Below are 22,794 nucleotides of genomic sequence, written 5' to 3' on the forward strand. Positions count from 1 at the left end.
CCCACCCTAACCTCCCATAGCTTTTCCAACTTGGTTCTATTTTTGGTTTTGATCCTATTTTGCATACTGAGAAGATAGAAAGAAGCACAGACTCTCACAGGCAGTGAAAACTTAAGACTTGAGATGAAAGGTGATACAGATACTGTGAGTGGTTGAGGGAAATGAGAAAACCAGAGCTGGCCAATTCTGTGATGAACACAAAGAGGGCTAAGAACAGGACCGAGAACATGCAACTCTGCATACCAAGGACCGAGGGAGGAGGAGAGAGAAGGGGAAAGGACAGGTTCGTCTGGTTCCTCAGGATTTATGTCACCCCCTTCCCCTTTCCTTCTAGTTTCCTGATCATAAGGGGCCCCTCCCCAGCCTCCAGATCAAGAGTACTAAGAAAATTCTCAGAAACTCGGGACAAACATTAAACCTCTTTCTCCTTTTTCCCCTCCTCACCAACCTAGACACCCCAGCCAGACTCATCTGTCTTGGTTCCACCCTCTGGAACCCAACTTAAATCTCTAATCATCTTCATTCACCCCCAACAATAACCATCTATAAGATGTGAATGTGGATGGGAGAGACAAAATGTCCAAGACTAGAAATCATAACTTGGGATGGAAGTTAGGGAGGGAATACTTATTTTAGTGAGGGGAAGAGAAGAATCCCCAGGTGACTCACTTTAAGTATTGCAGTATTGCAGGGATCATGTCTGCAAGCTGGTCCAAAGATGGATACTGGTACCTGAGGGAGATGGAAATGTTAAGGCTTCTGAAATTCCTAATATCCTACCACCTCTTATCCCCCGATGACCATCTCTTCTTCCCCTTTCACTTCTGCCAGCTATTGGTCCTCTGTCCTCCCCTATTTGTTTATAAGCAGATTTCTGGTTATCATAAATTGAAAGGTTCTTACCCCAGAGGAAATACAGGTGCTCCATCCTCCATGCCAGGGGCCTCCACATGAACACGAACAAAGTTCTTGATAATTTCCTGCATGTCTCCGAAATCAAACAAGGGCTTGAAGCAAGTCTTATCTGAGGAGATTCCCCCAAAAAACCAGTCACACAGAGAAATTAATCAGGGAGAGAAAATCCCATGAACCAGACCCCAAACATTTTCCCAAGAAAGAATCAGACGGGAAGATCTTCTTGACAGCCCCAGTGCCTCCATGTTTGTTCATCTCTACCCCTTCCTACTAGGGCTACCTGTTCCCCTGACCTCTTCCCTACATGGAGGAAGAGGTCTCAAAGGGAGTATGCTGGGAGTAGAAAGAGGGGCTTAGATTGGAGATATCAGTATCAGACATAGTCCTATAACAAAGGAGAAAGTAGGCTGAGAGTGAGGATATATGAAGAATTCTAGAGGAACTACTTACAATTGAGTCCTACATCATGGTAGGTGAAGATCGCTGGACGCTTGGGTTTGGGGGTGCCATAGACAGTGAAAGTGACGGAGCCATAGGGGGTCTCCACAGAATGAGTCTGTGAGGAACAGAGATCAGAGTCAAGATGGAGTTAGACAAAGAGGACAGAAGTCAAGGAGAAAGTTCAGATCAGGGTTGGAGGACAGGGAAGAAGAGCAAGAGTGAAAGAAATGAGATCAGAGCACAGGAAGAAAATTACATCCGAGAAAGTTAAGGTTGAGGATTTAGTAACATGGAAAATCAATATGGGGATGAATCAGATTAAGAGAAAAATTAAGAGAACCAGTGAGCTCCAAGAAAGTAAGTAAAGAGAAAATGGGGAGAGGGGAGAAAGGGGGAATGGAACCTGTTATGGTAGGGAAAAAAACAGAAAAGGAGAGGGAAAGGAAGTAAAGAAATCAAGACTGACTGGAAGCTTCTCTCTAATTACCAAGGGGAGAGGGAGTATGAATCCCTACCCTTCCCACCCTGGGTCTACCCCAAACTGTTACCTGTCCTTGGTCCAAGAGAATTCGGGCAGCTAACTCAGCCTCCTGGAGAGATACACAGAGACACAGACAGAGCCATGGACAGCAAGAGATATAGACAGAAAGAGAGGTGAAGATGGGTAGACAAGATCAACTCAAAAACAAAAGAGATAAAGAATTGACAGAGACAGAGAGAATGGTGGTTAGTGTGGGGAATGGTGTTAGGGGCATGGGCAGAAGGCTACCAGCACAGGGATGGGGACTAGACTCCAAGCAATGATGTTGGGGAGGAAAGAAACTAGGGTATAAATCAAGGGAAGGGTTTTCATGTCTAGTATTTGGGGATCAGAGGGTATCCAGAAACCTTGGCAGCTTCAGGAGTCTGTCCTGGTAACAGTGGTTTCTCCTCAGTAATATGCACCTCCTGTAACTCCGCCATGGTGGCCTGAGAAGATATGAGGTAAGGGAGGAGAGAAAATGGGAGTTAGTGAGAATTTAATTCTTCTTAGAAACTGCTTTTTCCCCCACACCTTGGTCTGTCCCAAAATATCTGTCCGTGACATCCCCTTCAAAACTATCTTCTCAGAAAATGGAACAATGCAATAAGACTTGGAACATGTGAGGATGAAATCCATTAATATGACATGGATAAATCCTAGCCACATTTGACATTTTCTCATAGACTTACAAGGTGGGAAACTTGGAGATATGGGTAAAGACTCCAGATATACTACACTACTGCCACCAATCCTTCTTTTTCCTCTCCTCTGTCCAGGACAGAAATACCCAGGGAGGGGCAGTGGGACAGCTCATGTTTCCTGAGCCTATATTTAGGGTCTACCCCCTCCTTCCTCCACCCTGGATCAGAGGCTGCCCCCAGATGCAGGGGAGTGGGATTGATGGGCTCTAGGAACCAAGTAGTCCAAAGGTGCAAGGTACAAGGAAGGAGAGTCCATAACTGATTGTGACCTTCAGTTCCCTGCCCCCCAAGGTCAATGGCTAGAAAAAGGGATCAAAGTGCCCAGAACAACAATAACCAGAAAGGAGGAAAAGGTTGAACTTTTGGGGGACATAGACCTCTACCTAACACCATTCCTTACTTCCCTCTACGAATGGTCCATGAATAATAAATTCATATGCCAACTTAAGTGGATTATTGGGGGGGAAGGTTAAGAAAAACAGATAGAGTAGGATCAGCTACAGAGAGGGCAGTGGGTGGGGTCACTTACTGGATTCTTATTGGCCAGATGCAGCCGGGTTAAGGGTGACTGGGTTCTCACTCTTTTCAGTCCAGGGGTCTGAAGAGATACAGAGAAGAGGTGAGTGACCCCAGGGGCAAGACCTTGGCATTTTAGGGAGGGAAGCCTCAACTAGGCCCAACATTACTGACTATTTTCTTCTCAGAGACCCTTATGATGGCAATAAGGTTTCCTCACCCAATTACTATAATCTCAAACCCAAAGATAGTCTTCCTTTCTTCCTTTTCAGGAGTTCTGACCCTAGTTTTTTTATTTTTTTTTTTCTGGATTTTTTAAGGACCCAGTAAAGGAATGGGGGTATGAGGAAAAAGTGCAAGGTCTTGAGGGCAGAGGGCACAAGAGCATCCGATGGAAGTGTACTTATTAAACACCTACTCTGTGCCAGACTTTAAACACTAAACTGGATTCATGATGCGTAGGGGGTCTAATCACTGCTCTATGCACCATTAATTAGACAGGAGACTCTAGGTAAACCATTCCCCACTCTTCTGTCTGTAAAAAAGGAGAATTGGTCTGGAATAGATGTTCCATTCCAACTCTAAAATCCTTTGGGTAAGAATGGGATAGAGTAACCCATTCTCTTAGCTACTCTCAAAGGCCATTCTCTCTCGCAACCTTCAATCTATGTCAGTGCTGAGAGGAGATGGGAAGCGAGCTGGGGTCCCAGGGAGTCCGCCCACACTGGCGCCAGATCTAAGTCTGGGGTCTGGGAAGTGGATCCTCCTGCTTCCCCTCGCCCTCCGAGGCCAGGCTCCGCTTAGCACCCGAGACCCGTTCCCGCGTGCCCGGACACGCTGCCCATTCATGTGGTCGAAGCCACCTACTCGTGCCTGACTTCAGACGGCCAGGTACGGCGCAGCCAGGCTCACACACGCCCGGCGGAGCGGAGAGGAGCGCTTTGTACTCTTCACCAGCGGCAGCCCAGCTCAGCCCCCGCTCCCGCCCTCCTCGCAGGCCCCGCTCCGAACCCGCGGGCCCCAAGCACGCACTCGCCCTCCCTCTCTCGGGCCACACGCAACCCACCAACTCCCGGGGCAGGGGCCCGCCCCTCCCCCTACCTGCTGCCGCGATCTCAGCCACAGCTTCCACCTTCACTCGTCTTTGACTCCCGGGCCCGCCCCAACTCCCCGCCCCCATAGACCCGCCCAACAAACGCTCGCAGCTGGACAGCTTCCCCAGCCTCTCCAGGACCCGCCCGCTCCTAAAACCCGCCCCAGAAGCCCCCCAATAAACACGCCCTTCCCGTTTGACCCTGCCCCAGATCTAGTGCACCCCCACCAGGGTGGGGTCAAAGTGAGGGTCCCGGGCGGCGGCGGCGGGAGGAGGACTGTACAGTACTGCCAGATTGGCAGGCGCTCCACTTCAATCTCCCCTCGACAATAATCGGGCAAGAACGAGAGAGGGAGGGGGAATCCAGGAGGTGATGCCCCCTACCAAAGTCGTGGGCAGGCCCCCACCCTCTCTCCTGACACCTGCTCTTCCTCCCCAACCTCCCGGGTTCCACAGTTTCAACTCTAGACCTCTTTCCCTAAGTCCTCCTCCCCGGCCGCCCCCTCCCTCGGTTATCCTGTGTCTCTCCGGGCAGGGGTTTTGCAGGACCCTACCCCCAGCCCCAAAACACCAGGGCTTTTCCCCAAAGGCGCCTGAGTCAGAAGAGAGCGAGCAGAGGTGGAAGGGGAGACGGATCGGAGCTGAAGAGGAGGCGGGGTGGGCTCAGAGGAGAGGAGGGGAGGCTCTGGGTCAGGAGGCCTCGGAGAGCCTCGGGAGGTCCAGCCCCGGGGTGCCTGGGAGGAGGGGGGGGGGGGTCCTGATACCTCTGTTCTCTGCGTCCCGAGGTTGCCTACTCTGCTCCGGAGCGAGTAGTTGGAAAACAAGCCCGGGGGGGCGGGGAGCACTGAGGGCCGCTATAAATAGAGCAGGGGGCGGGGGGTTGGGGGGTGGCAGAGGGAACAGTGAGGGGGGAGACGGGGACTGGCCAACGCGGACTCCAGGGTCATGGCCCCAGGGGGGCGGGGGGAAGGGAAAGCTGGGGACCCCCAGAGGCTCTGACTCCTGGGTAAACAGGCTTGGGGGCGGGGTTAACCCCGTGGGTGGGGGCTAGGGGGAGTACACGGTGTCCCGGGCTGGGGCCCAAGAGACCCCGCTGTGGACTGAGCTAACCCCTCCTTGCCCGGCCCAAAGACTGGGAGACACCGAGGCTGCCCAGCACTGTCCCGGAAAGGGCAAATCCTTTCGGATTTATATCCCTTGCATTGCCTGTCTGTCGGTCTTCCTGGGCATCCCTGGAGGACCTGCGTTACCTCATCCCCGCCCCTCTTTCAATGTAGGTCACTTATGGTTGGGGCAGGGTGGGAGGTTGCCCTGGGCATGAGGCAGGCCCGGCTTGAGTGCGCCTACCCATCTCTTGCCAACCCGCAAGCTCCCCCAGGACTCTCCAGCCCAGCCTAGCCCACCCCCATTTCCATGCAGCCTGGTTTCCGAGACACCATTTAGGGGCCCCCGGCACTGAGCCAATTGGAAACAATGACCAATGGAACTAAAGCTGCCAACTGTAACGCCTGCACAGACCAACCCCCTTCACTTCCCCAGACCCCCAAACTCACCCCCCAAGCCTGGGAACTACGGCCTCCCCCTCCCTTTTCCAACTCCCCCAGGGAACATCAATGCCCCTTTCATCCTCACTTGGCAGGGGCTTCAGGACGGAAGGAGGGGCTGGGTAGGAGAAGGCTCTGAGAGAAGGATCAGGCCAGGATCACTTCAAAGCCCCCACTTCCCTCCCCCCCCCAATCCCTAGAGGCATCAGACACATACACCCAGTTCTCCTAACACCCCACAACCTCTTTTCTACACCCTTCCCCCTACTTTGTTCACCATTATCCATCAGGAGCTGGGCACGGAACCCAGGCAATCTGGCCTCCAGCCCAGTCCCCTCTCCCCTCCAAACCCAGGGTTTAACCCGATTTTAGTCAGAGAGAGAGAAGGCAGCTGGGCCTACAACTATAGTTGTGAACAAGAAGGTGGGTGGCAAAGAATTTTGTTGTAGACCTCCTCCATGCTGAGATGGAGGGAACTAAGAAGGAGGGGGTCTTCTTTAGCAGTAACAGGAAGTTGCTTGAAATCAGCACTTACTATATAGACCGGAGGGAAAGGAATATAAACCTTTCCTTAGAAGGAAAAAAAGAGTTTATAAGTCTGCTCTCTAGGTTGAAAGCAGTAATTCACAGCCAATAAACTTAGTTATAATGGCAAAGAATCCTTACATTCATAAATAAACAAATGGCTATTTGAAGAATAATTCTATTGCAATTAACAAAATACAGATTCATTTTAAAGTATTATTGAAACTATAATAGTTTTTTTTTTAGATCATCATGTATTTTCCCAATCTGTTTTATTAATCTGCTATCATATTAGGGTCCTCAATCTTGAATTAGACTGGAAAGTATACACTGGTCTACTAATAGTCATAGTTGAAGGGAATGGAGGAGGGGAACTAAGGAGGGAGAGGTGACCTGGGAGTTCCAACATCTATATTCGTCTCTGGGTCAGAATGACTCAGGGAGAACCTGATAAGGGGCCTAGGGAAGAGAGGGGAGGGATGAGCAGGAAATTTCCACTAGCGATTTGGGATGGTTCCCAGAAAGTGGGGTCCTCACCTTCAAGGAAAAGACAACTGTTCTCTTGAGAGAGGATTCCTTGTCTGAGGTAAGCTTTTGCTAGGAAGGGAACAGCTAAAATCAAGGATGCTTTTCATTTAGTTCCTTTAGCCATAAATTCAACAATCTAAGCTTATCTCACTTTAATATACATTTACTAAGATCCTACTATATAGTGAACTGAACAGAAAACATTTTGAAGAAGACAATTTCAATCAACAAACTTGAGTTAAATTTATACTGGCTCTCTACAATACAAGTAACTGGTTGTTCAATTGTTTTCAGTTGGGTCCAACTCTTGGTGACCCCTTTGGGGGTTTCTTAGCAAATAAACTGGTGTGGTTTGTCATTCTCTACTCCAGCTCATTTTATAGAAGTAGAAACTGAGGCAAATTGGGTGAAGTGATTTGCCCAGGGTCATACAGCTAGTTAAGGGCCATTTGAAGTGTTAAAGACAGAACTCAGAAAAATGAGCAAAAAAAAAATATATATATATGTATATATATATATATATATATATATATATATATCTCTGATGCATCTGATGATATATATATATCAGATATATATATCTGATGCAAATTAATTGGAGCCCATTAAAGAAAATATTTAGGTGACATAGTAGATCGAGCTCATCTACATGTATACTCTCATTTGATCTTTAAACTCATTTTACACATGAGGAAACAAACAAATAGTTGACTTGCCCTAAGTCACACAGTTTCTGAATAAGCTAGTAAGTGTGTGAAGTCAGATTTGAACTCTACTGTATGGCATCTAACTTCCTCAAAAAAAATAATTACAAAAAGCAGTTAGCGCCATGACTACATAGTGGGCACTATATAAACGTTAGCAGTTATTATTATTGTTGAGCCTCTGGTTTCCAAGACAAAATGAAACCCTCCCTGTCCTCAAAAGAAAAGTCATATCAAGAGGGAGAGGTCACTAACAAAAGGGGGTCAAGGAAAGCTTTATGTAGGAGCTGGTACCTGTATTGAACTTTGAAAGGGGCTATGAATTCCGTGTTGGATAGATTCAGATGTCACATCATGTGTGTAAGTAGCCAGTAAGACAGAACAGAGACTGGAAGACTAAGTGGAAGCCAGATTGTGAAGGGACCTAAATGCCAAGATGAGGTTTTATATTTTATTCTAGGGACAATTGGCGGCCATTGAAGATTGTTTAGTAAGAGAATGATGTCATTCCATGGTTACATCCCTATTATAGGAATATCAATGTGGCCCACATAGGCAGAAGATTACAAAAGGATAGACTTTTACAATAGGAAAAAAGGGGAAGAAGACCTGAAATACAGGATGGAGAGTGTGAATGATGAGAAGGAAATAGAGATGAGAAATGGATGGAAAATCCACCATGCTTGACAAGTGATGGCAGATGGGGAATGAGAGGGAGTGGCTCATAAATAGGAAGTCTCAAAACTCCACATACAGGATCTCACTTTTGACTCCTAGCAGTCCAGCCTCTCAAAAAACTGTGACACGCCAGTATACAAAGAAACACATAGTGTTTAGATCCCTTAGGGAAAGGCTGAACTCCTAGTCTCCAGCCATCTTGGTTCTGTAACTCGATATGGTGAGGTATGAGAAATTTGCAGAAGATATCCTGTATATGGCACAAGAACCTAAATTCAGAATCCCTGGAAGCAAAACTTCCTTCCTCCCCCTTTCTGTCATTGGTCGCTTTGGTATGCTGAACCCTGGGAATATGCAAAGTCCACTTTCTTGTAGTCATTCTGTTTCCCTGGGCTCATAAAGGTGGAGACCTAGGTTAAATAGGAGACTTCTACAAAGCTGGCGTCAGATTTATAGAAGACAGTTTTGTCATGGAATTGATGAGTGCCAGTCCTAGAGTCAAAATTACATCAATTCGTATGGTATTGCTTTTCACCTCCTAGATTGATTCATAAGACAAAAAAAAAAAAAAAAAAAGGAAAATGATAAAATTTTGGGAGGATGTGGGAAAATTGGAACATTATTGTATTGTTAGTGGAATTGTAAACTGATCTAACCATTTTGGAGAGCAATTTAGAACTATGCCCAAGGGGCTATGAAACCATGCATAACCTTTGACCCAGTAATACCTCTACTAGGTCTGCATCCCAAAGAGATCATAAAAAATGGAAAAGGACCCATATGTACAAAAATATTTAAGAGGAGGCCCATGAAGTAGAGAATGGCTGAACAAACTGTGGCATATGGATGTAATGGAATATTGTTTTTCTCTAAGAAATGACGAATTTTAGAAAAACATGAAAGGATTTACATGAACTGATGCTAAATGAGGAGAGCAAAACCAGGAGAACATTGTGCGCAGTAATAGCAATACTGTGCAAAGGATCAACGTTGATAGACTGCACTTTTCAGTACTACAGTGATGATGTAAAACAATTCTAAAAAACTCATGATGGAAAATGCTATCCACTTCCAGAGAAAGAAGTATGGAATCTGAATGCAGATTGGAACATACCATTTCTACTTTATTATTGAGTTTTTTCCCCTATGTTTTTTTCCCTTTTTTATTCTTCTTTCACAACATGACTGATGTGGAAATATGTTTAATATTATTATAATTGTATAACATATCAGATTGTGGTCTTAGGGAGGGGAAGCACAGAGAAAAATAGAAATAAAAACCTTATAAAAGTAAATGTCAAAAATTAATACTTTTTTAAAATTACATGAGTTGAAATTCAACCTCAGACAGTAGGTATGTGACCCTAGGCAAGTCACTATATCTTAGTTGCCTCAGTTTTCTCATCTGTAAAACGAACAGAAATGGAAATGACAAACCACTCCAGTATCTTGACCAAGAAAACCTCTTAATGCAGTCACAAAAAGTCCAGTGGACTAAACAGCCAGAGGAGCGATTTTAGGAATAAACTTAATCTTGTTTATGTACAATCAACAAATAATATCTTAGTCAAGGGTGTGATGCTTGGAGGTGATACACTAGAGAGTAATTAGCTTCTGCTTTTTTGATCGGACAGCTACAGAAGAATTAAAATCTGACAGACATCATTATAAGTAAGAATCCAAGTTATGATATAGACTGTAAGTGGTAAGGGAATTCTAGGAAGGGAGAAATAATCCTGAGTTAAGGGAAAATCAGGAGTTGAACTTTAAACGAAAAATCAAGTTCCAATAGATTGGAAAACAGACCTTGGTGAACACAAGGCAGTTGGTGGGGAAGAGTGAGTAAGCTGACATTCTTGGAACTATGAGGAATTTGGGAAGCAATGGAAGATTTGTCTCTTGTTTTGGTTCTCATTTTTTATTCAGACCAGTCATTTCATCTATTTGTTGTTTATTCATGTCTAACTATTCATGACTTCATAGATTTGTCCTTGAGGTTTTCTTGGCAAAGATATTGAACCGGTTTACCATTTCATTCTCCAATGTGTAACCGTTTTATGTATGAGAAACTGAAGAAAATAGGGGTTAAATGACTTGCCCAGGATCACATAGATAGGAAGTTTCTGAGCCTGGAATTTGAACTCAGATTTTCCAGACTCCAGACCCAGTGATTTATCTATTATACCACCTAACTGCCTAATTTCATCCACTTATGGAATTCCTTCAATGATGCAGATCCAGCTCCTAGTCTTAAAGAGTTACCGTCTGGTAAGTAACATACTCCATTGACACAGCCAGTATTTTCTCCAAGGCTAACCTTCTACTGGTTATACTTTTTTTAAAAATACTTGGGTCTTAGTTTTTAAGGGCCTTTAATGTCAGGATAAGGAAATTGGAGGTGGGGGGAGAACCACTGAAGAATTTTAAAGAGTGCACTGACAAAGATCTTAAGGATAGGGACTAGATAAGTGAATTCACTGAGAGAGGGAACTTCCTAGATGAAAAAACTCCGGCCCCTTCTGCAATTTATAGTCATAGAAAACTGCCTGGATCAGTGCTGTCAGATTCAAAGTGAAACAGGAGCCACCTATCTGTACATAAGGATCCCCAGAGGCTGCATATTAACCCAGAAAACCGCATCTTGGCAAGACCTGTGCTCTGTTGTATTTGTATTTATTTTGTTACATATTTCCCGATGACATTTTGATCTGGTTTCTGGCCGGTATTTGAGACCTCTGGCCTAGGGAAGTGGGGGGGGGGAGGGGGAGTGACTTGCTCTGAGTGGTACATGTGAAGACAGGACATGAACTCCCAGTTTACTGCCCATTGGCCTTGTCACCTGGGCTTTAGGCAGATGAATCTGGTTTTTCGCCAGCTGAATTAAAGGGAAATGCAGCTGGAGTTGGAAGACTAGACAAGGGGTTCTGGTAAGAATCGAGGTATGGTTAAGGTACAAGATTCTAAAGCAGATCAGTGGTGGGAGGAATGGCCAGACAGGGAAGAATTGAAAAGACCCTAAGGAAAGAGTCAGAACAGGATTTGGTGACTGATAACGCGGCTTGTCCGTGCACTTCGAGGGTGGAGTTGTCCTGGTGTGGAGCTGCTGTTATCTCTGCTTTCCCCATTCTCTCGTAGAGGGAGAGCGGGTGGACAGCTAGGCCAGGGTCCAGAAGGTTAGCGGCCTGGCCCGGCAGGATGAGGACAGTTGGGTCAGGGGAGGTCGGTGGAGAGGCAGGCCGGCCAGGAGGGGCAGAGTGTAAGGGCTATGTGGCCACTGAGCCCCCCCAAAGGCTGCCTTCTGGGGGCTTACCACATTGATGTCATAGATCAGCGATGAGCTCACAGCTGCCTCTCCCCCAGGTGCCTGCAGTCCATACTAGAGCACACACTTTCCTCCCTCCCCCAACATACCTCCACCAAAGAGCTAAAAGCCAGGCAGCTCCAGGCACCATTTGGTCCCTCTTAGGTGGGAAGCCAAAAGAGGGAGGAGGGTGGGTAGTGTCTGATTCTGGGAAGAAGCTGGGTGGGGATGAAACAAAGGGAAATGAATGAAGGCCAGGGAAGCTCCAGGTGTCGGCGCTGCCTCGACTTTAACCCAGTCCCTTCTCCGTCTCTCTCTAGGCCTCCCCCTTCCCCTCCCCCTCCCCCTCCCCCTTCCTTTTTCCCTCCCCACCATTTTCCCAGTCTCTCCTCTCCCTAACCTGCAGCTGACCAATGGAATCCGAAGCGGAGAAAACCTTTCACCTCTTTGCCGCCTTTGGGGATTCTTCCTCCAGTGGCAGTAACCTCAACAACCAGAACTTTGTCAAGCTGTGTAAGGACTGCGGCATCATAGATGGCAAGGCAATCACCCCCACTGATGTGGATATTGTGTTCAGCAAAGTCAAGTGAGGAGGCCCACGGAATCTAGATTATGGGCCTGGGGATGGGGAAAGAGAGAGGGGTAAAAGAAATAGCTTCGGGGAAGGAGTGACAAGTTTGAGGAGACACTGGGCTATCACTGAATGAAGTGATAAGGTAATGAACCCTTTTTTAAAATTTTCGTATCTGGCATGTGTTTTCTATTTAAATGTTTGTTGAAATAATGAAGGAGGCAAGAAGGCTTTGAATTCAGATTTTCCCCTCCCTTAATACAGGACTGTTAGAGTCGCCCCATGAAGCCTGAACTCCCTATTTACTCAGAGATTTAGGCAACAAAGGTAAGGATTCTGGGGTATTAGAGTAGGGGGGAAGCTCTAGTTTGGAAAGCTGATTCTGAGGCAGGGATGACAGAGCTGGGGGTGGGGAAGAAGAAGGAAGTTGCTTATGTCTTAGCACAACTGCCCACGGTGTCAATCATTCCAGGGAGAAGAATGTCCGAACCATCGATTGGGGTCGGTTCCAGACAGCGATTAAGGAGCTGGGTCAAAAAAAATTCCATGGAAAAAGCCCAGAAGAGGCATTGCAGAGTATGTTTGCCCTCATGAGGAACAAGGGTCCAATTGCTTCAGGAGTGACTGTGAGTGACACTGATCTTCAACCCTTGTCTAGAATCATAGAAATCTGGAGTGGGAAGAAACTCCAAGAACCCATTCACAACCCACTACTCCCCTTCTCACCCCCAGCTCTACTTGAGAAACCTGTTCCAGTTCCGATAGCTCTATTTATTAAGTTTCACTTGAGTCAGATCTGCTTCCTTGTTTGTTACTCCTACCATAGTCCCTAGTTAATCCTCCTACTTCTACCCAACAATCCTCCTCCTCTTCTCCAGGTAAAACCTCTCCAGTTCCTTCAACCAACCCTTGCTGGGCACAGCTTCTAGTCCTTTACCTTTATCTTCTGGAATCCATATGTGTATGGCATGTTCCAGTTATGATCAATCTAGGGCAAAATACAGAAGCTCTCACTTCCCTCAATCTGAATACAATTCTTCAAATCATGTAGCCTCAGATCACACACTTCTTTTGACTCCTTTATCACAATGCTGTATTCCATTTAAGTTGGCAATCTACTAGCATTCCCATGCCTTTTAAAAAATTCACTTTTATTTTCAGTCGGATCCTTTCCTTCCCACCCTTCATTAAGGAAACAAGAAAACCAGAAATAAAATCTTTTGCAAATATGTATAGTTAAGAAAAAAAATTTTCACATTAGCCATGTCATTGTGTGTGTGGATACATATACACAGATAGGTGTGTGTTTGTGTGCATACACACACTTCTCAATCTGTACTGTGGAGTCCATTAGCTCCCTAACTGAAGTTGGGTAGCCTTTTTCATTGGGTCCTTTGGAATTGTGGCTGATTTTTGTGTTGATCAGAATTCTTAAGTCTTTCAAAATTATTTTTCTTTACAATAGTGTTACTATACAAATTGTCCTCCTGATTCTATTCACTTCATTATATATTGTAAAGTCTGAAACTCTTGAGTTGATGCACTGAGGTCGGACAACTGAGCACTTAAGACTATCGATTGGACAATATTAGCATATGCTTGGAAAATGGCCCTTCCCACTACTCTGTGCTGGTTCAATCTTTTGGTGTATACAGAGAATTGTGGGAAGGATTAGGGGGTGGAGTAAGATAAGCCAGAGTCACTTGGGCAGTGGAGGTGAAAAGGGAAGGTCGCAGAGATCCTGTGTCCATTCCCTTCACTTCTACCCCTAAAGATCAAGAATAAAGACCAAGGACTTTTGCTTATCCTGACTCCAGCTAATTCTAAGATATCCAGGGTGCTAACTCGGTCTTCACAATATATCAGTTCATACAAGTATTCTTGGATTTTTCTGAAATCATTCCCTTCATCTTTTCTTATAATAATATTCCATTACATTAATATATCCTCATTTGTTCAGCCTTCCCTAGGTGGTTGTATATATAAAATTATTTTTAACCACATGGCCATTCTTCTAAACTTATGTATGCAGCTGAGTTTTTGCACCTAAGTGAAAGAGTTCCTAGTAAAGATTTACTAGTAAGTTTTCTCTTTTTCTGATTCATCTCACTTTCCAAACCTAGCCTTTAATATTCTTCAGATGTCTGACCCCTAACATTTGTCAGACCTGGCCACTGCTACCCATGACTCCTGCAACACTACAACTCCTGTCAAGAGAGAGTAGCTATAAAAGTCCCAAGAAGCAAGGGATTAATCTGGATATAAACTTAATTATATAGAGACTATTACAACTGAAAAGCCCTTAAAAATCATCAGATGAAAACTTCTCACTTAAACTGATTAAGGCATTGAAGCCAGTCCAATAGAATATAAACTCCTCAAGGAGTGATGAATCAGGATACAGAACAAAAAATTCACTTGAGCCCTTGGCACTGTATTTCCTCTGTTCTCAAAGGCTCAAGTATCTTCAGAGGTCAATATAATCAAACCCAATCTAGAACATTCTTCTACACAAATCTCCACCAGTGGTCTCTATATGGAAATTCCCAATGATAGAGAACCACCTCCATTTTTTTGTAATGTGCACCCAAGGAATTGAGTCTTTTTAAGATACTAAGTTATATGAATTACATTGATTTAATTCATTAAGCCACGGAAACTGAAACCTAACTAAATTTTTTAAAAACCCTAAATTTTACTTTAAAACATAAGCTTTAAAAATGAGACTCAAAATGTCAGGATTTTTTTTTCTGAGAAATTAAAGTTGCCTTGTTATAACTGGCACATATTGTATTCATGCCTATTCACCCTTTCAAATGAACACAAATTCTGTCTCAACAACTTGAAGCCTCAACTCATTTCTTCTAAAGTAAAAAAATAATGTAATAATAATCTTTCTTGTATAAGATTCTCTCTCAGCTACTTAAAGATGGCTATCTTTATTTCTCTTGTTCTGCCCCATTCTAGTCTTTGCTTCAGACTTTACATCCTCAGTTCTTTCATCTGGTCCTTTGATATCATTTTATGTCATCTCCAATCTCCTCACCTTCCCAGAATGAAATGGTACACTTTCATACTCTAAACTCCTTGTCTTTATACAAATCTTGGACTCCCTTTCCTCTTCTTTCTATCCCATGTAAACTTAGCCCTTCTCACCCTCTATTTCAATGCTCCCTCTTCAGCAAATGTGTCTTCTTGCGCATTTCCATGGAATGACGTAGAAAAGGGGTTGGGGTAGGGGCTGACTGGACGGGCTCCATGTGTAGGAGGATCCACAGAAGATTCTTCAGACTAGAAAAGGAAGTTTTACAGCCTCCTTCAGCCCATGCTGGGGTAGAGGTCTTCTCATCTACTCTGTAACTTCAGCTAAGGAACTCCGGCTCGTTGGTGATCCCCTTATACAATGACACGGAAAATGGTGGTAACTTGGGGCGGTTGGAGGGAAGAGAGATGATGGATGGGGGTCCTGGGAACTTATGTGTATGCATGTTGGAAAGAAGGGTAGCAGATGGAATTGAGTAGGAAAAAAGGCCTTCCAATTCTAACTCTGCTCTTGGGTGGATTTCTATGATTTTACAGAAAGCAGTGACAGTGGGAGGCGTGGATCGTTTGACAGACCCCAGCAAGTATACAGGCTCCCACAAGGATCGTTTTGATGAAGCTGGTAAAGGGAAGGGTAAAGCAGGGCGGGAGGACATCAACACTGGCTACGTGAGTGGTTACAAAGGTGCTGGCACCTATGACAAGAAGAAAAAATAGAGGCCTGGCTTGCCCTTAATAGGGAATGGGGCATAGGGAGAGAGTGAGCCTCCCTGTTTCCCTTCCATCTTCAACTTCATCTCCTTAGCTCTTACTCCATCACCACCAGGGAGACAATAAACATCTGTGTGTGCAGCAGCCAACACGCACTGCCTTCTGCGGGCAGTACCAGAAGGCAGGCTGCTTCATCCATATTGGGGGAGAGGGTGGAGCGAGGGAAGGTTCTCCGTAAACAGTCTAGACTACCCTTCCAACTCCTCCTCACAGGGTAATAAGGTAGGGAGCAGCTTCCATTAAATTTCTCTTCCTGTTCTTTCCCAACCTAATCTCTGGCCCCAAACCAGAAATCTCTCATTTATATAGTCTTTGGAACTCAGACCCAGGGGATATGGAAGAAAAGCCAGCTGTGAATGCAATTGTTGCTCCTGTTTTTATCATGATACACCTACCTTCTCATCCCCAACAAGGGGTTAGAACCCCCTGACCTTCACTCCAACATGTCTTTTCCCCTCGGAAAGTATAAGAGCAGGCTAAGAATGAGAAGAGTAAAACAGTGCCTTGTATATAGTAAATCTTAATAGAGGTTGGTGAAATTGATTTGGTAGAGAGGGGTTTTCAATCCCAAGAGTTCTAGGATAAAAACCCATTAGATATTAAAGAAACCTGCTTTACCCAACTTCCTTACCTCCTTCAAAGCCACAACTGTTTTCTCTGCCACCCATGCTCTAAACATATATTTGCTCTTTTTGACTGCTCCCATTTTCCATCACCTCTCTGTTCTGGCTCAGGTATCTCTTAAATGCTAGACTTCCACCCCTGGTAAGGCTCCTTACCTCCCAGTTTACTATAGTCAACCAGTCTCCCTGCTTCCAGCTTCTTTAATCTGTCCTTCCCACTTAGGGCAGTTTAACTTTCTCTATGAATAGATTTGTTATGTCACTCCTCTGCTCAAGGCAGGGCAGGATAACAGCAAAGGGAAGGGGTGGGAGTAGGGGTTGTATTGAATCTTTGGTCAAGAAAGAGACCAGATAAGGTTAGACCCGGTCAACTTGGCTCTGCCTCTGAGCTAGTTCTAAGGTTGGACATATGTGAAAAAAAGTCCAAGATTCTTGTCGAAGACGTCCTCTTTCCCAGGGTATGAGTCTCTCCTTAGCTCACCACAATCTACTCCAGAGTTCAGTTACTTCATTACTAAACTTCTTGGACACTCACAGTGTCCTATTCTGGTCACTCATTTTATCCCCCAAGTTTTAACCACTACCCTTATATATTTAATAACCCAGAGCTCCTACTTTTATATTATTACTCATCCTACTTCCTACCTACATTCTCCAATTCTAAGAGTATTTTCCAGGATTTATTTGAATGTTGAATGAATGGATGGATGAATGAGTCAGCATTATTTATTAGGCACTAATTTGCCTGACCCTGTTAAGAGCTGAAGATACAAATACAAAAAGTCAGTCCCTGTTCTCAAGGAGCTTATATTCGAGCAAGGGAAGACAACACATATATTTATTTTAAGAGAGTCACAAGGATAATGAGTTAATATCTAGAATAGTCGATTGGTACTGTTCTTTCCAGAAGCAATTGTGCTATTAATTTGAGCAAAACGTAGACGTTGGGATTGGGGAAAAGGCAACAGGCAGATGGCAGGGATAGCCTAGAGGTATGGCTTGCTGGTTGGATAAGGTGTGAAGGTAAAGTATGGCATGTTTTGGAATCAGAGACCCAGTAGTAGACAGAGTGAACAATGTGAGCTTGTTCACCCTTGGTCACCAGTCAAGATGGTTGAGCATTAGAGCAGCCAATCATCAAGTCCTCAATTTAGGCTATCTTGCCATCTGCCTGCTAAGTCACTTCTCCTCATCTCCAATTTGTACATTTCTAGTTAAATTTGAGTAGGTTAAATTTCTGGGAGTAGGGGGGGAAGGGGGAAGATTAGAGATAGGAGACAAATTCTGGAAGACTAAGGGTCAGAGCTGCTGGTTCAAGCAGGAAAAAGTGCAACAGCTGCAAACAGTTGTCAACATGGCCTGAATAGACAGTTGGATGGGAGATATAAAATGTTTTCTTTACCTGTTTATGGCTAGTAATAAGTTAGTAGGTAGTCCTCCTAAAATCCCACAGTAAATTAGGCCTGCTTCAGACTTTGTAGCAGTTTGCCATCACTTAATCAAAAACCCACCTTCATTTCAATCCACATGTATGTTCTTCCTAGTCCATCTGCAAGCAGAATAGCTGCTGTTGTTTTCCAGGCCAAAGTACTTGTTTCTCACTCACTCCCAACCCCCAACAGGTTTTTTAAAATCCATGCTGTACTTAAGCCCAGCTAACCCAGGAAGACTTGTCTGTAGTGAACTTTGGAACTTCACCCACACGTTCCCAATTATCATTGATCACCTCTGGGTTCATTTGTGGTAATGGTTGGGGGATGAAACACAATTACCTTCAATAAATATATCATTCTAAGATTAAGTGTAAGGCCACACAGCTGGTAAGTGATGGTGTTGAGATTTGAATTTGTCCTTCTTGAGATGCAGATTATACTATACTGTTGTTTCATGCACTAAAATATTAATACAACTGAACAACAATTCTTCATCCCCAAGTTCACCCCCAAACCAGATTTTTTCTCACAGAGGAATTTCGTTGTTGTGATGCCCTGCCACAATGATGAAGCACTCTGCATTTGAGGCTGAGGATCCCACTATTATTGAAAGAAAATGGTTTTATCTAACAAGATACCACAGTTAGGTCCAGGGGACGTGGTGCTGTACTAACTCCCTTTTCCTTAAGGGGCCCCTTTGGTCTAGACTCATGCATGTAGCTTCTATACCAAATTCATTCCTAAGGAGCCTGACTTCTAACGAGTAGAGACTATTTCCTTTCTTACTCTCTTCAGCTCATTAAATGCCCTCTTATACACTGGGGATAAATTATTTTAAAATTAGATTTTAGCTTTTATCTAGGGTCTTCCTAAAAGGGGAAAACAAAGGTACTTATTATACAGTCTAAATCAGATATGGGACAGGTACTTTCTTCAGACAGAAATTATGCTAAAAGATGCAGAACTCTCATACCTCTTATGTCATTAATACCCTATAACTACTCTCAAGAGTAATTTCTCAATAGACTGATACTTAATTTTCATCAGAATGCAGAGCTGGTTGCAAGACTGCTGATTAGGCATTTTATGTAGTTAGCTCTTTGTTGTCTCCCTCTAACACAATGTTTTGGGGCAAGCTGGGCCAAGGAATTGAGCAGTTTTCCATCTGGAAGTTTCCTTTGTCCCCATTCAAGGGGCCAAGGACTTCTGGATCTCTAGACCCTCTGTCGTGAGGGTAGTTTAGTGAAAGAAAACAATATATGCTACATGAGAGAGCCAAAGCAAAGAGTGAGCTTGGTAGCCTGTCATCAACTCCTCTGGTTAATCACTCAACAAGGAAATTGCTTTGTCATGTCAGAGTGCTCATGCACTTCAGCTCTCAATCCCATGCCTGATTGAGCCATCTCCCACCCACGCCCCTAAGGATATAGTCAGCATATGTGATCAGCTAGAATAAGGAAGGGCAGCTCCATGGGATGGCTTTCATCATACCTGGAGCAAAAAGTCTTGGGTTCCAGTCCTATCTTCAAGCTCCATTGTGACTTTGGGCATGTAGCAAACTTTCTGGGTCTCAATTTCCTCCTAGTAAAATGGTACTAATAATAAAATAAATTCTAAATCCTAACTAGCCATATTGTGGTGGATGGAAAGCTGGAAAAGAAGGAGCCATAGAGATCCGATGTCAAGTTCTTTTTCCAATACACACCGGCTATGATCCCACTCACAACTTCTTAATGTTCTAGACAACTTTAGGATTGCGGAGAATGTGACAACCTAAATCAGTAGATTCCTTATCTGGAAGTACTCTAGACTAGTGAAATTGTGGATGCAGGCCCCAATACCTCAGGTGATTCAGAGGGTTGCTATGAAAATCAAATGAAATAATATATGTAAAGTGCTTTATACCCATATAACGCCGTATAAATGTGACCTTTGTACCAATGTGCCTTGCAGCCTTAATACTGGTTGGTTGATTGGTTAACTCGTTAGATCTCACCTGCCTGGTGGGATGGGAGGTAACTGAGTCATCAGACTGTGGCACTCATGTATAGTCTCCAAAACTTAATTTTGGCCTCTTGCCTCACATCTAATAAATTGTCAAGTCTTACCCTTTCTATCTCCAACATATTTCTTAAGCCCGCATTTATCATTCCTATATCATACTCATATCATCATCCCTAGGATAAGTCTTTAATATTCCCTGCCTGGACTTTTTAATAGCCTCTTAACAGGTCTCACACACCACCCCAACATTTCATTATAGTAGACCTTTCATACTACTGCCATACTAATTTTATGGGCAGAGCAAATACAAATGTACAGCACAAGGGAAAAAATTCCAAGGTAAGATGAAAGAAGGTTGAAAAGGAGACCTGGCTGAGATGGAAAAGGATGGCCTAGGAAGGAAGGAAAGGAGGCTACGGAATTTGTTGAATTTGAAACTCTGGAGACTCCCAGATGGGTAGCTACCCCAACACTACCAAACTTCCTAATTCTCTTGTACCTTTTCCTAGATTTCAAGATGAATCTATATAAAATAAAAGCACATAGTTCATGGTTTTAAAAACTTTTATCTTAGCCCATCCCACTCAGCCCCACAAGTGCTACTTAGAATCTGTTGTGGGATGGAAAGAAAGGAGAAGACAGCTTTTATATATATATGGAACTGGAAAGAAAGGGAAAGACTGAGAATTTGGGTGTGTGTAGTTGAGGTAGGGAAGATGGAATAGGAAGGGGTTCTGTGACCCCAGGATGGGTGTGAGGGGGCTGGTTGCTTCAGAAACTAGATGGCCAGTCTAGCAAACAAAGATACCCTTTGGAGGAAGCTGAGCACAGAAAGAAGTAGTGAGGGATAGAAGGTGGGGGTTGGGGAGAAGGGAGGCCAGGCCAGCTGTTGTCATGGTGCTGGCCATGGCTCTGGGCCTTTTTCCAATTTTCAGGATCCGGCCAAGTGAACAGCCAATCTCTGCCAACTGGACAGAGTTAACTTCTTAGGGCAAAGGAGGGGAGGGAGGGAAGACTCTGACCCCTACATAGGGTGAGGGGCGGCTATATCTTTGGGTGAGGAGATTGGGAAGGGAGGCATAGGATTGGACTTGTTTAAAAGGTAATAGGGCAATTTCTTTTTGATCTATAAGGTAATTTATCTGTTATTCGTGTAGAGACTGTGGGGAGTGGTCAGGGGCCCTTGGAGACTTTGTTAAATGATCTAGTTTCCTGGAAACTGGCTCAGCCTGCATTGCTGTCATAGGGATGCAGAGGGCAGGGGGAAGACTTACATTCCCCAGTCAGGGAACAAGAGCCTGCCCCTTGTTCTGCCAGGGATAGGAATCTAGGTTTCCCCTGCCACTTGGGTCCCTCCCAATTCTACTTCTCGAGGAGACCAACGATATATATGGGTTCCCCATTAAATTTTTTGTTGCAAAGTAGGTAGACCCGTTGAGTGGAAGTGGTTTCATTGTACTGGCAGGTGGTGGGCGGCTCCGAGATCACTCGTCGGGTACAGGTGGTAAGAAAAAAGGCATCTTGGCTGATAGTGCAGTACTCGCTGAAGTCCTCGCAGAAGCTGTCAGGGTTCTTGCAGTTTTTACTTATTTGGTTCCAAGGCGCATGCAGCACGTAGTGGATCCAGGGGCAGTGCTTATCATAACTGTATCCTCGAACAACGGACATCAGACCATTGCAGTAGCCGTGGAACCCCTTTGCAAATGTAATCTTGGGAAAGTCAACGTGCAGAATACGGAAATTTCTGACTTTGGAGGATGAGAAGGAGAGGAAGGTCAGAGCTGGTACCAGGAGTAGCTGGAGAACTAGAGTCCTGGCCAGAACCATCTTTCCTGAGGTGGAGGAAGAACAATAAAGGGAAGGGAGAGAATAGAGGGCAGGTATCATTCCTTTTCTCCAAAAGGCCTACATCCTCATCCCCAAAATCTCAGCATCCCTCTCTTTTCTTTTCTGTTTTTCCCTTCTTATTCATGCCAAACACCTTTACCCAGACTGACTCAGCTTAGAGCCCCTCTCCTTACCCAATTCTTAGGTTGAAGCTTGGGTAGACAAAAGAATCAGCTGATCCTTAGGCTAGGAATCTCCCTTGGTCTTTTTGGTCCCCTGGCCCAAACTTCTGACCAGTACAGGTAGAGAGTTCCGAAAAGAGAAGGCAGAAGAAGAGCAGGTGATCCTATCTTCCTCTGGGCTCCTTCCTTCTGAGGCTAGCTGTAACCTGTCACCTGGAAACTGGAGGGGGAGGTGGGATGGAGTAATGAGAAGGCAGAGTCTGGAGGCAGACAAAAAACTAGGAGGGTTACTATTTAGAAATCTGGTCAAGGAAACTATTCAAAGGCAAGGTTGGTTGATTGAAAAAGATCAAAGACAGCATCCTGAACTGATCCATCTTGATAAGATGTGGAACTTTGAGTCAGAATACCTGGTGATTTCATGTTTCCTCTCAACTATTCCCTAAGGTGAATAGAAAAGGGCTATTTAGTTTATGGAGAACAGAGTGCTCTTGGATCTAATTTGATAGGAACAGAAAGTGACTACGAGGCTTCTTTCTCTCCTACTCTCTGCAGCCTGCCCAGCATATGTTTCTATTTAGGACTCTGGACTGGGAAACATGTCTGTAGCAACTTTCCATATGCCATCTGAGACCATGGCATCCAATCTCTTCTCACTAGACATCATTTGTCTGAATTCAGATTCTGGGTCAGAACCTCTAAGAAAGTCATAAATAAGTCCCTGACCCATCTTTCCACCCACCCTTACCACCACCTCCGCATCCTACTGCCTCAACGTGTGCAGGGGCTGGAGCAGGAGTAGAGAATCATAAAGAGTTTTTCTGCTCTGTCCAGGACCCAGTGTTGCTAGTCTGCAGAGTTAAGAGCATCGT

The 22,794-nt window shown here is 44.6% G+C and overlaps 3 protein-coding genes across 8 annotated transcripts in view; 1 reads left to right on the forward strand and 2 right to left on the reverse strand.

Moving 5' to 3' along the window:
* Positions 1 to 16,656, reverse strand: part of NDRG2 (NDRG family member 2) — a 22,158-nt gene extending 5,502 nt beyond the window's left edge. The window contains exons 1-7 of one of the 5 annotated variants that reach the window (XM_051980368.1): positions 16,633 to 16,656; positions 3,110 to 3,178; positions 2,245 to 2,325; positions 1,905 to 1,946; positions 1,366 to 1,471; positions 904 to 1,024; positions 670 to 732 (exon numbers count right to left, since the gene is read on the reverse strand). In XM_051980368.1, coding sequence (XP_051836328.1) covers positions 670 to 732; positions 904 to 1,024; positions 1,366 to 1,471; positions 1,905 to 1,946; positions 2,245 to 2,319 — 407 coding nt within the window. In that variant the 5' untranslated portion in view covers positions 2,320 to 2,325; positions 3,110 to 3,178; positions 16,633 to 16,656. Of the gene's footprint in view, positions 1 to 669; positions 733 to 903; positions 1,025 to 1,365; positions 1,472 to 1,904; positions 1,947 to 2,244; positions 2,326 to 2,568; positions 2,588 to 3,109; positions 3,179 to 4,197; positions 4,257 to 4,953; positions 5,044 to 16,632 lie in introns of those variants that run through there. The other 4 variants (XM_051980366.1, XM_051980367.1, XM_051980370.1 and 1 more) reach the window with 4 other exon arrangements.
* On the forward strand, positions 10,912 to 15,937 carry TPPP2 (tubulin polymerization promoting protein family member 2). Of its 2 annotated transcripts, none has more exons than XM_051980375.1 (4): positions 10,912 to 11,659; positions 11,790 to 12,055; positions 12,513 to 12,666; positions 15,620 to 15,937. In XM_051980375.1, exons 2-4 carry the CDS (start codon positions 11,883 to 11,885, stop codon positions 15,797 to 15,799), a joined length of 507 nt encoding a protein of 168 aa, XP_051836335.1. In that variant the 5' UTR covers positions 10,912 to 11,659; positions 11,790 to 11,882; the 3' UTR covers positions 15,800 to 15,937. The 2 variants fall into 2 exon arrangements, with proteins under 2 accessions (XP_051836335.1, XP_051836334.1); XM_051980374.1 differs by having other exon boundaries at positions 10,912 to 11,634.
* A 3,807-nt stretch (positions 16,657 to 20,463) lies between the features above and the next one.
* RNASE13 (ribonuclease A family member 13 (inactive)) lies at positions 20,464 to 22,365 on the reverse strand. The gene is made up of 2 exons (XM_051980376.1): positions 21,935 to 22,365; positions 20,464 to 21,745 (listed from the first exon to the last, which is right to left on the reverse strand). Exon 2 carries the CDS (start codon positions 21,738 to 21,740, stop codon positions 21,276 to 21,278), a length of 465 nt encoding a protein of 154 aa, XP_051836336.1. The 5' UTR covers positions 21,741 to 21,745; positions 21,935 to 22,365; the 3' UTR covers positions 20,464 to 21,275.
* Positions 22,366 to 22,794: the final 429 nt, after the last annotated feature.

This window comes from Antechinus flavipes, chromosome 2 (assembly GCF_016432865.1).
Source record: "Antechinus flavipes isolate AdamAnt ecotype Samford, QLD, Australia chromosome 2, AdamAnt_v2, whole genome shotgun sequence".
NCBI lineage: Eukaryota > Metazoa > Chordata > Mammalia > Dasyuromorphia > Dasyuridae > Antechinus > Antechinus flavipes.

Excerpts from the sequence above, each read along its gene's own strand:
- TPPP2 (XM_051980375.1), top strand. The coding sequence starts at position 11,883 with ATGGAATCCGAAGCGGAGAAAACCTTTCACCTCTTTGCCGCCTTTGGG. Across the intron at positions 12,056-12,512 it reads ATTGTGTTCAGCAAAGTCAA|GGAGAAGAATGTCCGAACCA; the intron begins GTGAGGAGGCCC and ends CAATCATTCCAG. Across the intron at positions 12,667-15,619 it reads CAATTGCTTCAGGAGTGACT|AAAGCAGTGACAGTGGGAGG; the intron begins GTGAGTGACACT and ends ATGATTTTACAG.
- RNASE13 (XM_051980376.1), bottom strand. The coding sequence starts at position 21,740 with ATGGTTCTGGCCAGGACTCTAGTTCTCCAGCTACTCCTGGTACCAGCT.